Genomic DNA, 13,267 nt, shown 5'->3' with positions numbered 1-13,267 from the left:
GCACCTTCTTGGCTTAAGAGTTTTCTTAATTTCATTCACAACTACAGATTTAACTTTTAAAGTTCCTTTTCAAAACTATAATAAGGGCAAATAGCTTTAATAAATTTGTTACATGTAAAAATAATCAAACTGCCATAAAGAATTTTTTGCCATAAAGAATTTAACTATTGGCTGGCTATTAACATAAAAGAAAAAACTTCTTGCCTTTAGAAAAAAAAACTTGTTTTAAAATACAAAGCCATATAGCCTACCTCATGGGAGTTAAAGAGTTAAAGTAATGCATAGAACATAAATCTTGAAACTTATTTCTATCCCGACTTCACTTTATACAATTTGTCACAATGTTGTACAATATATACTTCTTTTCAGAACTACTTAGAAAGTAACAATGTCTTAAAAATGAGTAATTGCTAGATCTCTCTTTGCTTCCTTTTGTGATTCCAAGAATGTCAACCTTAAGATTTTCTACATATCAAAAAGGACAGGCTGCACTCTATACATCTAACACATACCAGGTTCTCTCAGAACAAAGACCTTATCTGAGAACGCATTCATTTTAAAAAAACAATAAAATTAAGAATTGGAAAATAATTTATTAGACTGCTTCCAACAATTTGCTAATCTTTGAAGAAGAAAGAAACACCTTTTTCTCTTTTAAAAAGAATTTTAAAGAATTTGGGTCAGCAGTTATAGTAATACAATTTGTCAAGCATCAGCCCATACATTTCACAAGACTGTTGAAATAACAAGACTTTAAAATCTAATACTGAGGCCAGGTATGGTGGCTCATGCTTATAATCCTAGCACTTTGGAGACCAAGGCGAGTGGATCACTTGAGCCCTGAAGTTCAAACCAGCCTGGGCTACATGGCAAAACCCTGTCTCTACAAAAATATTAAAAATTAGCTGGGTGTGGTGGCATGCACCTGTAGTCCCAGCTACTCAGGAGGCTGAGGTGAGAGAATCACCCGAGCCCAGGAGGTCAAGGCTGCAGTGAGCTGTGATCGTATACTCCATCCTGGGTGACACAGCAGGACCCCATCTCAAACAAACAAACAAACAAACAAAAATCTAATACTGAAATGAAAAGACATTCACTTATTGTTACTTTAAAGGGGAAATCCAAGCTGGGAGGTCTTATAGTCCAACCCTCTCATCTGGCAAAGGAGCACGATGAGATCCAGATTTTCCCAGTATCACACACAGATTAGACATTAATAGGCAAGGACTCAACCATCCCAGCTCCTGGTTCTGGGCTCATTTCATTCCTTTGGGTCAGTGGTGAGTTTCTGATTCACCGAGTGGGCCAAGAACCAGCCATCACCACCAAGCCTCCAGAGGGTGTAAGCTGCCCCCGCTTGCTGACGTGGCCTCCCTCTAATACCTTGACTCACAGGGCAGTCACGGGAGATTAAGGCCTTCACAGTCAGATGTCATTGATATGGGCATCCTTAGGCATCCGTGGCAGGATTTTCTTAATGCCCTGGGAGACTCTAACATTCAGCAAAGTTTGAGAACCACTTGTCTAAGATACGTCACTTAATCGCTTTAACTTTCCATTTCTCTTGTGGGATTTCCATTGTTGTTTAGCGTTTGTTTTTCAAGGAGCACTGAAGGGATATGGTTGGTTGATTTTACTGATGTCGACTGTTACCTTTATTTGAATTATTAACATTTTAACAGAAATATCATGCTTAATGTTTCTTTGGTGAAAGCAAATAAATCACACTTATTTAAAATATACTCAAATAATTCAATGCTACCTAAAACACACACTTGTTCGAGACGAACCTGGGCAAGATGGCGAGACCTCGTCTCTACAAAAAAATGTAAAACTTAGCTGGGCATGGTGATATATGCCTGTAGTCCCAAATACTTGGGAGGCTGAAGTGGGAGGACTGTTTGAGCCCAGGAGGTCAAGGCTATAGTGAGCCATGTTCATGCTACTGTACTCCAGTCCGGGCAACACAGCAAGACCTTGTCTCTAAAAATTAAAAATAAAACATACATTTAAGATTTACATCTCAAAAATAAAATAGAAAATCTTACAGATATTTTAGGTTGAAAGTCTATATTGCAAAATACATAGTGGAACTCATGAGTACACGACAAAACAGTATAAACTACCAGCAGAGAACAGGCGCTATATACTGTTTATAAGCTTAGAAAATTGAGAATAATGTAAATGTACAGATAAAAAACAAATGTATCAATATAAACATCCTAATATAAAAGCAGCTTTCCAAGTTAAAGTGAAATCATCTCACATTTTCTCATTAAACTTTCAGGTAAAATCTGATCTCTCACTTTTAAGAAAAAGGCTAAAGATTTAAAATCTGTATTTAACTTGAAATGCGATCTCTTCTAATATATCGTTCTAAGAATGTCACAATTCAAACACGTTGAAACCCAAATACAATATAAAAAGTAAACAAAACCAGTTAGGTATTACAGGAATTTACAAATCTTTTCAAAAATATTTCCTTTTGTTGTTGTTGTTGTTTGTTTGTTTGTTTGTTTGTTTGTTTTTTGAGAAGGAGTCTTGCTCTGTTGCCGAGGCTGGAGTGCAGTGGTGCGATCTAGGCTCACTGCAAGCTCCACCTCCCACGTTCACGCCATACTCCTGCCTCAGCCTCCCGAGTAGCTGGAACTACAGGCGCCCGCCACCATGCCCGGCTAATTTTTTTGAATTTTTTAGTAGAGACAGGGTTTCACCATGTTAGCCAGGATGGTCTCGATTTCCTGACCTCGTGATCTGCCCACCTTGGCCTCCCAAGGTACTGGGATTACAGGCGTGAGCCACCGTGCCCAGCCCAAAAATATTTTCTTACTACAAAACTCCATCTACAGGGAGCTTTGGCATCACAGTCAGTAGCATCTGCTCTCTACTTGGAAGCAGAAATGTGAGGTATAAATGTATTTTGCTGGTAAACCTTAAATACCTTCATGTTCACTGCTGAAGAACAACTGAGGAAACCACCACAAAATGTGGCCAACAAAAGGCCATTATTTATAAAAATCTGCAATCTGCTGAAGGGCATCCAGACATTTCAGGTGCACAAGCAAATCAGCTGGGCTCCAAGTCTCTTAGTACAGAACACGAATGCATGAAAATGCTATAAATAACATAGTGAAATTTCACAGCATTTCATTATTTTACTGGCCAAAGTGTTCATCTTCATCTTATTTGTGTGTTTATATATGTATATCCACAAATATGTTTAACATATAAATATACATATACACATATGTTTCATTACAGGAGAATGCTATTGTCACATGAATGTTCTTTTTAAACACATGTGGGAGCATACATGTGCACACAGATATGAACAGGCATCTTTAAGTAAATATAAAGACTATCAAAAAATTAAGAGTCTGAATGTAAAACAGGCACCAGGCACCCATTCCTCTCCATTATACTAAGTCAACTTATCCTTTCTCATCCTGGACACACCATCACAGTTGCAAACATAGGAAGTCTAAGCTCTTTTTTAGATAAAACAAAAATTAAGCCCTGAGTATTGAATTCACATTTAGGATTCAAAGATTGAATCATAATAAACATTTCATGATGAAAACTCTGGAATTTTAAGTCTTAAACCAGTCTTCCTCTCCCCATTCATCCTTACTTTTCAGAGCTATCATGCAAACAAACTATATCAAAACATGGCTTTAATTACATTTAAAAGAAACATTTTTTTTTCCTGAATAGATCAACAATATAAATTAACACAGGTAGAAACCCTAGAAATTGCCTAGCTGCTTTAATAACCCCAAAGGAAACATTTATTTTAGCCAAACAACTGTAATGTTTGTCTCATTTTTAGAAACATCTGCTGCCAAAATAAACATTTGCATTGGAAGAAGTGTTTTGGCTGTTAAGAAGGTACCAAATAAAATGCTTATGTTCTGAAATAAATATTTTACTCAAAAAACATGCAGCAAAATTAGAATAACAATCTTTTACAAGCCCTCTTCAAGGAAACCTGTTTTGAATTGTTTTTACTTCAATATGAAGTAATAAGTTCAGATGAATCACCTTAACAAAAATAATTAGTTTATATTTAATTTTGCCATTTTCTATTTCAAAACAATGATCATCGTCTATGTTCCTGCTTTAAAGTTCTTCACAATACAGATACGCCTTTAAAAACTAAAAAAGTCATGTTTTCCCATCATAAAAGCACTCATGAACTTAAATCTCTCATTTTGCTTTTTTCTTTTTGCCCTGTTTTATAATTCCAACAGGCATCATATTATCAAACCTATAGAGAATAATTAAAATATCAACCCAATTACAAAAAACTCAGGGAAAATCTCAGTCTATACATAATTTGAAATCTACTTGACACAAATAAAATAGCTTAGCTTCTGTAAGGCTATTTCTCGCTGGGTGCCATTTATATGAAAATCTTATTTAAAACAAGAGTTTGCAAAGGCCTAGGTGTACCATTTATGATCATTTTATGATCATAAAGGACAAGAACAATGAAACAAAATCGGCATTCCTGATCCAGCAAAGTATATCTTGGTGTCTTTAAGGTTTTTTGTTTTTTTTTTTTTAAATCTGAAAAACTCAAGAGTCAGATTCTAGTAACCTTAAAAATTATGCATCTTCTGTATAGCTGTCTAATAGATGAAATCAGCCAAGGTACTTCTGTTAACCAACCCCAGGTCTGAATTCCAGAAGCCTGGAGGCAGAACATTCTCCACAGAGGCATAGAAAATTCATTTCCCCCCCGAACGCAATAAAAACCCAAGTAGACTAGTTTTTAGGGCACCGTGCAAAACTAATCTGTTTAGCCATGTATTTGCCTGATGATGTGGGAGAATCAGCAAGTGAAAGACCACAAATCTAGTTCCAGTTAATAAAGACTAAAATGATGTACTATTATCACGTCATGCTTCAAAGATCCAGTCATGAGTATATCTCAAAAACACAATTATCACCATACAAATCAAAGACCACCAGGGTAATACTAAAATCAAACACAGTCAGTGGCCAGTTCCTTCAGACTTTCAGAGACAAAAAAATAAACAGTGATACTCTCCATGTTAAATTTCACATCAGCACTGCAGTTCTTTCTAACAAAATACTATTTAAAATTCATATCACAGGAGCAGAATGCCAGCCAGGAATCAAACTGTGACCCCTGAGCCAAAGACAACTTACCACTCAGCTGGTAAGTGGGCAACTCAATTTACAAACTTGAATTCCTGCATTTTAATCCTGTGCAGAAATATATGAGCAGTATTAAATGAACTGGATTCAGCTCATTAGAGGTTCACAAACCAAACACAGAAAGTTCTGGAAGCCATCCAAAGCAAAGTCATGCCTAGGTGGTGATGTCCACTCAATAAATACTCAATGTCATAATTATCTTTCAACTTTTTCCCCGAAGAACATTATTAGCCCCAACTACAACAATGCTTAGCCAATTACATTAATCCTAAGGGAAGATGGATAGGACCAGCAGCCAATCACAGTGCCAGGACCTTCATTGTGGACAAATTTATAATTATCCAAAATTCAGAAACAAAGCAATTCACTGAAAATTCCTCCACAAAGAACACAGGCTCAAGCTAAAAAAATGAATGCATGTGCTCTAATAACCTTTGCTCTAGATCTTCACTATTTTTTTCCATTTCAAAAACTATTAAGAACTGTTCACATGACCTTGGTATTATAAAAGCTGTATGTCTTCTTTAAAATGTTATACACATTCAAAAGTGCATTCCGTTATTTTTAACCTTTTAAATTTTAAAACAAGATACTATATTTCAAAGCTGTATTTAACTAAATGAAAGGGTAAAAAGGCAATACAGATTATTTAGACCTATGACTTTGATTAACTCATTATGAAAGTTCGACACTTCTGCAGCCAGGATATTCAATTTCTTACCAGATAGACTATTTTCCTTTCATTATCAGAAAGATCTGTGCTTAATTAGAACTGGGTATTTCTTTTGGTTAGCAGTAAAATATCTAATCTAAAATCTTAATTAAAAATTTGCTGAAATACTTGATGGGCAATCTACATCAATTTGTTCCTTCAAATAAATCTAAGCGTCATTGGATTTAAAAAGTGTTTAAGAGTCACAGGGATTAAATAAATGGAAGAAGCTAAGAAAATTGAGATTACTCTATATATTTGTGTATGTCCTCTACTTTTAGCTTTACACATTTGGGAAAGAAAATAATGAAAAACATTTCCTAGGTAATCATTCTTTGCACACCCACTCCATTTGTTTGACTCCCACTTTGGGACTGGAAACTAAGCCAACATCTCGAACTTCTAGTAAGACTGAACTCCTTCAGAGACCAGGGAGATCCGGCTGCTTGCCATGAACAGCACCTTTTGAAACTGACTTTGTAATCTTACATCAGGGAAACATGCTGAAAAGCAAGGTAGGGAGACCAAGAGTGGCAACCATCCACTTCTCTCCGCCTGTCCCACTACTTCTTACTACCCTCCCACCTCTGCTCTCTTCCTGTGGCCAGAGCATCATCCACAGCTATTAGCTCCCACATAAAATCAACAACGGAGTGCAATGGGGACTTTAGCAGCCAGCTGCCTGGGCCGTCTTCCTCTCAACTAAAGGTGAAGTTGCTTTAAAACTAACATGGGCCGGGCACGGTGGCTCAAGCCTGTAATCCCAGCACTTTGGGAGGCCGAGACNATAAATAAATAAATAAATAAATAAATAAATAAAATAAAACTAAAATGAAGGAGAGAAAATCGCAACTCTTTCACCTTACTTTTCATCATTTACAAATTATTTCCCTCTCACAATTAGCAGCCACAACTAAAGATTTTTACTCTAGGCAGCAAAATATTGCTGGCAAAAAGGAATAATGTGGAAAACATTAAGAGAACAATTAAGTATGCAACTGACTGCTAGAATTCTGAGTGGGCAACCTTCAGTAATTGAGGGGTGAGGTCTTCTGACAACAGCAAAGGGTGTTCAATCTGCATCTAGGACTCAAAGGCTGAGCTACCTCTATTTTCCCCCATAATGGCCTTAACATAAAAAAAAAAATCCAAGTGGGAGCAAAGATAAAGAAGAAAAACAGCATTTTATTTCTTATTATATAAATAAAAGACTTACTTTATTTCTTTTTTTTTTTTTTTTTTTAGGGTCTCGATACATTGCCTAGGCTGGACTCGAATTCCTGGGCTCAAGAGATCCTCCCACTTGAGCCTCCCGAATAGCTGGAACTACAGGAGGGTGCCACCATGTCATGCTATTATAACATAGACTTACACAATTATAATTACAATAAATTTCGATAATAAATTAATAACAATAATAATGAAATAAACAATAATTCACAAAACAGATCAAATAGTGTATAAACCAGAAGGCTCAGAAGCAACCTACTGATGAACTGTTAATATACAGCTATGTCTCATGGAAAGTATGATCAATCATTCTCCATATCCATGTCAGAGAGAACAGAAGTTATATCTAATTTTTCCCCCTCAACAAAAGATGTCTGGTCAGATGGCAGCATTTCCTGAGACGGCACTGTCAAGCCCTGTTGTCGGTTGCGGTGGCAGCACTATGGGACGCCCCAGCCTGGGGCAGTAAAATGTGCAGCAGCAGCAGCAGCCCGACCCACTCCCTGAGGGTTTAGGCATGATATGGCGATTTATAAATAAGTCTTTCTGGTGCTCCTAGTAACTAAATACCCTAACAAGTCTGAATCTAATTGAGTCTTTTCCAAATTTCATCCTTCCTCCAGCCAGCATAAAGGGGTATTCTTTCAAGTATCCAAAAGACTAGGTTTATTACTGTTAGACGGTAAATGGTCATCTAAGGTGACACCATTTGATTCTAGAGAAAAGAAGGAAAATGTTGGGTCTTTTAAGAGCAGGAAAAGTCTTTTTTAAGTAAAAACACAAAACCCATCAAGACCTAAGAAAACAGATGCATATCAAATCCTCTTATATGAAATACAGAAATCTTTTCCAAAAGGTACGGAAGAAATAATTTGTTAAGAAATGAAAGCAAAATAACTTTGGGAGACTAAACTTTTTTTTTTTAATTTTAAAACCTTCATGTCATCCTCATGGAAAAGACTTTTAAATGACTTGAAAATTCACCTTAAGATAGTCTATTCACAGCTCAAAATCTGACACAGTCTGACAGAAATGTTAGAATGCCAAGTTCACTTCAGAGCTTACATCTGTTATAATCTGCTGCAAATTTATGACACAGTGCATCTATCAAATACAGCTGGTCCCGCTGCCCTTCTACCAAAGAGTATTCTGTCCACTTTAAGAAGCGCACCTTTCCATCTTTAAAAGAAAAAATTATACTTGTGATTATAGAAACAATACAAATTAAAGCAGAAAATCCGTGCAATGCCCCCTAATTCTCTTAAACATCCATCTTCGGTGGACAGCAAAAGGCAAACACAAAACTATCACAAAAAAGCAGGGGGTCGGCGGACCAGCACAAACCTGCTGCTGAGGGTACTGCATTCCGCCCATGGCCCCGGGAGTCCGACCCTGGATGCCAATTGGATATCGCTGTGGGCCTGGGGGGCCGTAGGAACCTCCTGGGTACGGACTGCTCTGCTGAGGCTGAGAATGAGGGTTACTGCCCATGCCATACAACTGAGGTCTCTTCATCACCATTGGATCCATTGGGCTGCCCTGTGAAGACATCAAAGAAGTCGGTTTATTAATTCATTCTTTATTACAAAGGCAGAAATTTTTGTTATGTTAACATATGCATTAATAACACAACTATCCTTAAGTTTTGAAAATATTAAAAACAATGACCTGACAAAAAATTCAGAAAGGCATTAAGGATGCCTTTCTTAGGCATTTCTTGTAGATGGATACAAGAAATTTTATTTTTTACTTTTAGGAAGGTTTTAACAATTAAGAGAGCTCTGGAGTAAACAATACTAAAAAAGATTTTGGACCATAAGCAGAGAGAAAACATTTGCATCTAAAATTCTATTATGCGCACAGGAAAAGAGCATGATAGTTAAGCTCACCCACCTCCTTTTAGCTTACTAGTAATAAAAGAGCAGAGGGTATTGAGTGATTAACATTTTCTGCCTTCAAAGTATTCTTAGAACAATGATTTTATTTTACAACTGAGTCTTCAAGTCTTGATCAAACCTTAGTGCAACTGAGTGTTCATTAAAAAGTGAAAAGATAGATTTTAGATCATGCACAAGTCCAGGTTAAGATTTTGTTCAGAGACTAGCAGTGTGTAGGGATGAGCACCCAGACCATGAGTCACAGCACCTCTCCCCATGTAAATCAGCATCTTACCAAACACAACCAGTTCACAAGTAGACACTGAATTTTATTTTTGGTTTGGTGAGTCAGGCCCTGGGCTTCAGGGCCGAGGTCATAGAGGAGGGCTAGGAGTGGAGCCTCAGCCCTTGACGTCTCGGGGCGTCAAAGAAACAAAGCAATGGGCAGGAAGGCCCTCACCCGGTGCTACAGAAGCAGCCAGCATTCACCCAACAGCTTCTTCCTTCCCTCCTCTGCCCTTCCAAAACCACATATTGATCCCTACTGTATGCCAGATGCTGCATTCACACTGAGGTAAGCACACGGGGACTTTCGGGAAGGCTTAAAAATTAGCAGGGTAAGCTGAAGACCATCCGGGCACCATCACAAGACCCTGTCTCTACAAAAACTTAAAAACTTAGCCAGGTGTGGTGGCAGGTACCTATAGTCCCAGCTGTTCAGGTGAAGGCAATAAGATCGCTTGACCCCAGGAGTTTGAGGCTGCAGTGAGCTATAACCACACCACTCCACTCCAGTCTGGGCAACACAGTGGGACCCTCTTAAAAAAAAAAAAAAAAAAAAAAAAACAGAGGCCGGGCACGGTGGCTCATGCCTGTAATCCCAGCACTTTGGGAGGCCGAGGCGGGCAGATCACTTGAGGTCAGGAATGCGAGACCAGCCTGACCAACATGGTGAAACCCCATCTCTACTAAAAATACAAAAATTAGCTGGGTGTGATAGTGCATGCCTATAATCCCAGCGACTCCGGAGGCTCAGGCAGGAGAATCGCTTGAACCCAGGAGGCGGAGGCTGCAGTGAGCCAAGATCATGCCACTGCACTCCAGCCTGGGCGACAGAGCTAGACTCCATCTCAAAAAAAAAAAAAAAAAAAAAAAATTCCCAGGATAAAGAAGAATAACACATCCAAAGTGGGAAGGAACAGCACGTATAGTACACAGGGCAGAAGAAACAGCTCAAGGCACTGGGTCAAGGGAGATAAACTGCCTGGTGTGTATCAGGAAATAAAAACCGTCTGGATCCACGTGAAGCACGAATTTGCAAAGAAGATGCTGAAGCAGGCAGAAGCCAGAACATGGGTGAGCCCTGCAGGGCATTCTACAGGCTCAGGCTGCCTCTGACAGAAGAATACAGGACTGCTCCCTTGGGTACCTGACCCAGCTGGAAGCAGGTCACGTTGCCCTGGCAGGCAGGTGAGGCTGAGGTCCTGAACTGGCAGCAGTGGTGGGAGGAAGCAAGCCCAGCTCCAAGGCACAGTTAGGAGGGAAATGCGGCAGGATTTGGAGACCGAATGAGTGATGGAAGCCAGGAGCCAAATGAGATGGAGTGTGCAGAGGGAGAAGCCAATCACCATATCCCCAGGAGTGGGAGCCTTCAGTGGTCTACACAGGAAACTTGAGGCTCTGATATGAAATCCAGGTGAAAATACCCAGAAAGAGACACAATGAGCTGCAGCTTGGGGAGTAAGGCCTGACCTAGAAAAACAGGTAGAGAAGTCAGCAAAGAGGACATCCACTCCCAGAGAGCAGGGATTTTCTCTGTTTTATTCACTATGATATCTCCAGGGCATAAGTTGAACAATATACCCAGCACATTAATTGATGAATTAATCAATAGGAAGCAGTAAAACCCATGAACTTTATTTAGGAGGAATATATGAAAGGAAAACAATGGGTAGTGAACAGAATCCTAGAGAATATCACCGCTTACGGGAAAAGGGAAAATGAACCCACAGACAAGCTGGAAGAATGGTCAGAAAATGTAGAGACTCTGGAGAGTGTGGTATTACAGGAGGGAAGGGTGTCAGGTGTAGCAACGAAACAGGTGTACCAAATGCAGTCCAGGAATCCAGTCAGGTGAAGGGTAAAGGTTTCTGCTATACTTGACAAGAAGGCCACTGCTGTGCTTGGCAAGGACAATCTCACTGCAGAAGTGACGGCTGAGGCTGGAAGAGGAGGAACGGAGGGGAGGTGAAGACGGAAGACAGGAGCGCAGACCCTGAGAACTGCCAGTCCTCCCACCGGCACTCCCACTCCAAGGCTGCATGGGTCCTTCCCATTCTCTTTCTTCCTCAATATTCTGGTGTTCGCTTTAAGGATTTGGTGAATCCATTCACCACACATTTACTAAGCACCTACTATGTGCGTTGTGCCCAGCACTGGAAGCAGAAAGATACAAGCTTCCATGTCCTGGAGATTCACTGAAGGAGACAGACTGAACAGGTCACAGTGCAACACAGCAGCCATCCAGAACGGACAAAGTACCAAGGCAAGGCGAGAAGAGGGTGTCTCACTGGGTCTGCCATGGATGGGTTTTAACAAAGGCTTCCTACAGGAAATACCTGAGCTCAGTCCCAAGGGATCCACAGGAATGTGCCAGGAACCCATCTCACCTGAATGAAGCTCTGTGGAGGACACAGGAGGAAAGAGGGTGCTTTGCTCCAGGACCCACAGCCTACAAATAACTGTTCTGCTCAAAATTCACCATGTGATGCAATTTTAAACTGTTACTACTTTCACCAGCCAAGACAGTGTTTGGACTTAAAATGATAGAAATTAAATGACAGTACATTTTTTGCCCAAACAATATACTGATTTTGCACAACCTGAGTCACCTTCATAATTAAGTGTACAAACATATATGTTGATATATTTGTAATGAAACTAAAATCTAGGGCTAAGAATTCATTTTCTCATAATTATTTAAATTAGAATTTATGTCTGACAAAATAAAATGTGATTATTTTCTAGATTTTCCTGAAAAGGTAAAACTTTTACGGAAGTATGAAAATCAAGGCTGAGTTGGTGATTTCAAAATCAGCCAACTGAATGAAGGGCCTATGGAGAGGCTGAGTAAATCAAATTTCAGGCTAAATTTCCAATACGGGGCCCTGAGGCAGTCCTATCTTCACATTCAATCTAGACAGCCCAGGGCATAGGAAACGTCTACTGATTTCACTTCAAATAGTGCACGACCAAAACTGCCTTAATTAAAGCAGAAATGTTGAACGGGAAAATGAATGGAATGTCTATGTTTTAATGCTATAGATAACAGTGCAGCAAATTCATCTTATCAGTGACTAAAATTGTTTTGTAATATCTGTCTCATCACTGCCATCAACTCTCACAGTCCTACTTAAAATTCAGTTAATTTGCACCATGTCAAAAATGTTAGCTTAACCCTGAGATTTCTGAAAATTGAAAGCATGAAATACACAGATTATCTGAACCTCTCAAAATGCATCAAATATCTTTCAATGAGACTTCAGATAGAAAAACAGATACTCATACAGTGCAAATTATTTAATTTTAACCTCTCCTTATGGCCTATTATTAAATATTCATCCATAGTCCAAATCCATCCTGCTGTGTACTCTCACTATTTTGAGCATTAAAAATGTACAACTGAGGGTCTCAACTCCTGCTTCTCACTACTAGTCCCTTGAAGAAACCAAAAACTGGCTGGGCACGGTGGCTCACACCTGTAATCCCAGCACTTTGGGAGGCTGAGGCAGGTGGATTGCCTGAGCTCAGGAGTTCAAGAACAGCCTGAGCAACACGGTGAAATCCCGTCTCTACTAAAACACAAAAAATTAGCCAGGAGTGGTGGCGGGCACCTCCTATCCCAGCTACTCAGAAGGCTGAGGCAGGAGAACTGCTTGAACCTGGGAGGCAGAGGTTGCAGTGAGCCAAGATCGTGCCACTGCACACTCCAACCTGGGCAACAGAGCAAGACTCCGTCTGAAAAAAAAAAAAAAAAAAACAACACAAATCTAGGACTTCTGGAAAACAGAAAGGCCAAGCTGCTTCTCATATTCACATCTAATCTGAAGCAATTTTAAGTGTTTTGTTTTGTTTTTTGAGACAGGGTCTCACTCTGTCACCCAGACTGGAGTGCAGTGGCACAATCTCAGCTCACTGAAACCTCCACCTCTCGGGTTCAAGTGATTCTCATGTCTCAGCCTCCCGAGTAGCTGGGGTAATTACA

At 39.4% G+C, this 13,267-nt stretch overlaps 1 protein-coding gene across 2 annotated transcripts in view; it reads right to left on the bottom strand.

The window, feature by feature from the left end:
* Positions 1-8,668, bottom strand: part of LOC108527170 (AT-rich interactive domain-containing protein 1B-like) — a 279,894-nt gene extending 271,226 nt beyond the window's left edge. For both annotated transcript variants that reach the window (XM_017868328.1, XM_017868329.1), the window contains exon 1: positions 8,471-8,668. In XM_017868328.1, the coding sequence (XP_017723817.1) occupies positions 8,471-8,656 (186 nt within the window). In that variant the 5' untranslated portion in view covers positions 8,657-8,668. The remainder of the gene's footprint in view (positions 1-8,470) is intronic.
* Positions 8,669-13,267: the final 4,599 nt, after the last annotated feature.

Source organism: Rhinopithecus bieti, unplaced genomic scaffold, assembly GCF_001698545.2.
Source record: "Rhinopithecus bieti isolate Rb0 unplaced genomic scaffold, ASM169854v2 scaffold_4673, whole genome shotgun sequence".
Classification (NCBI taxonomy): domain Eukaryota; kingdom Metazoa; phylum Chordata; class Mammalia; order Primates; family Cercopithecidae; genus Rhinopithecus; species Rhinopithecus bieti.
The sequence above is the reverse complement of the archived record's forward strand: the minus strand, read 5'-3'. Positions and strand labels throughout refer to the sequence as shown.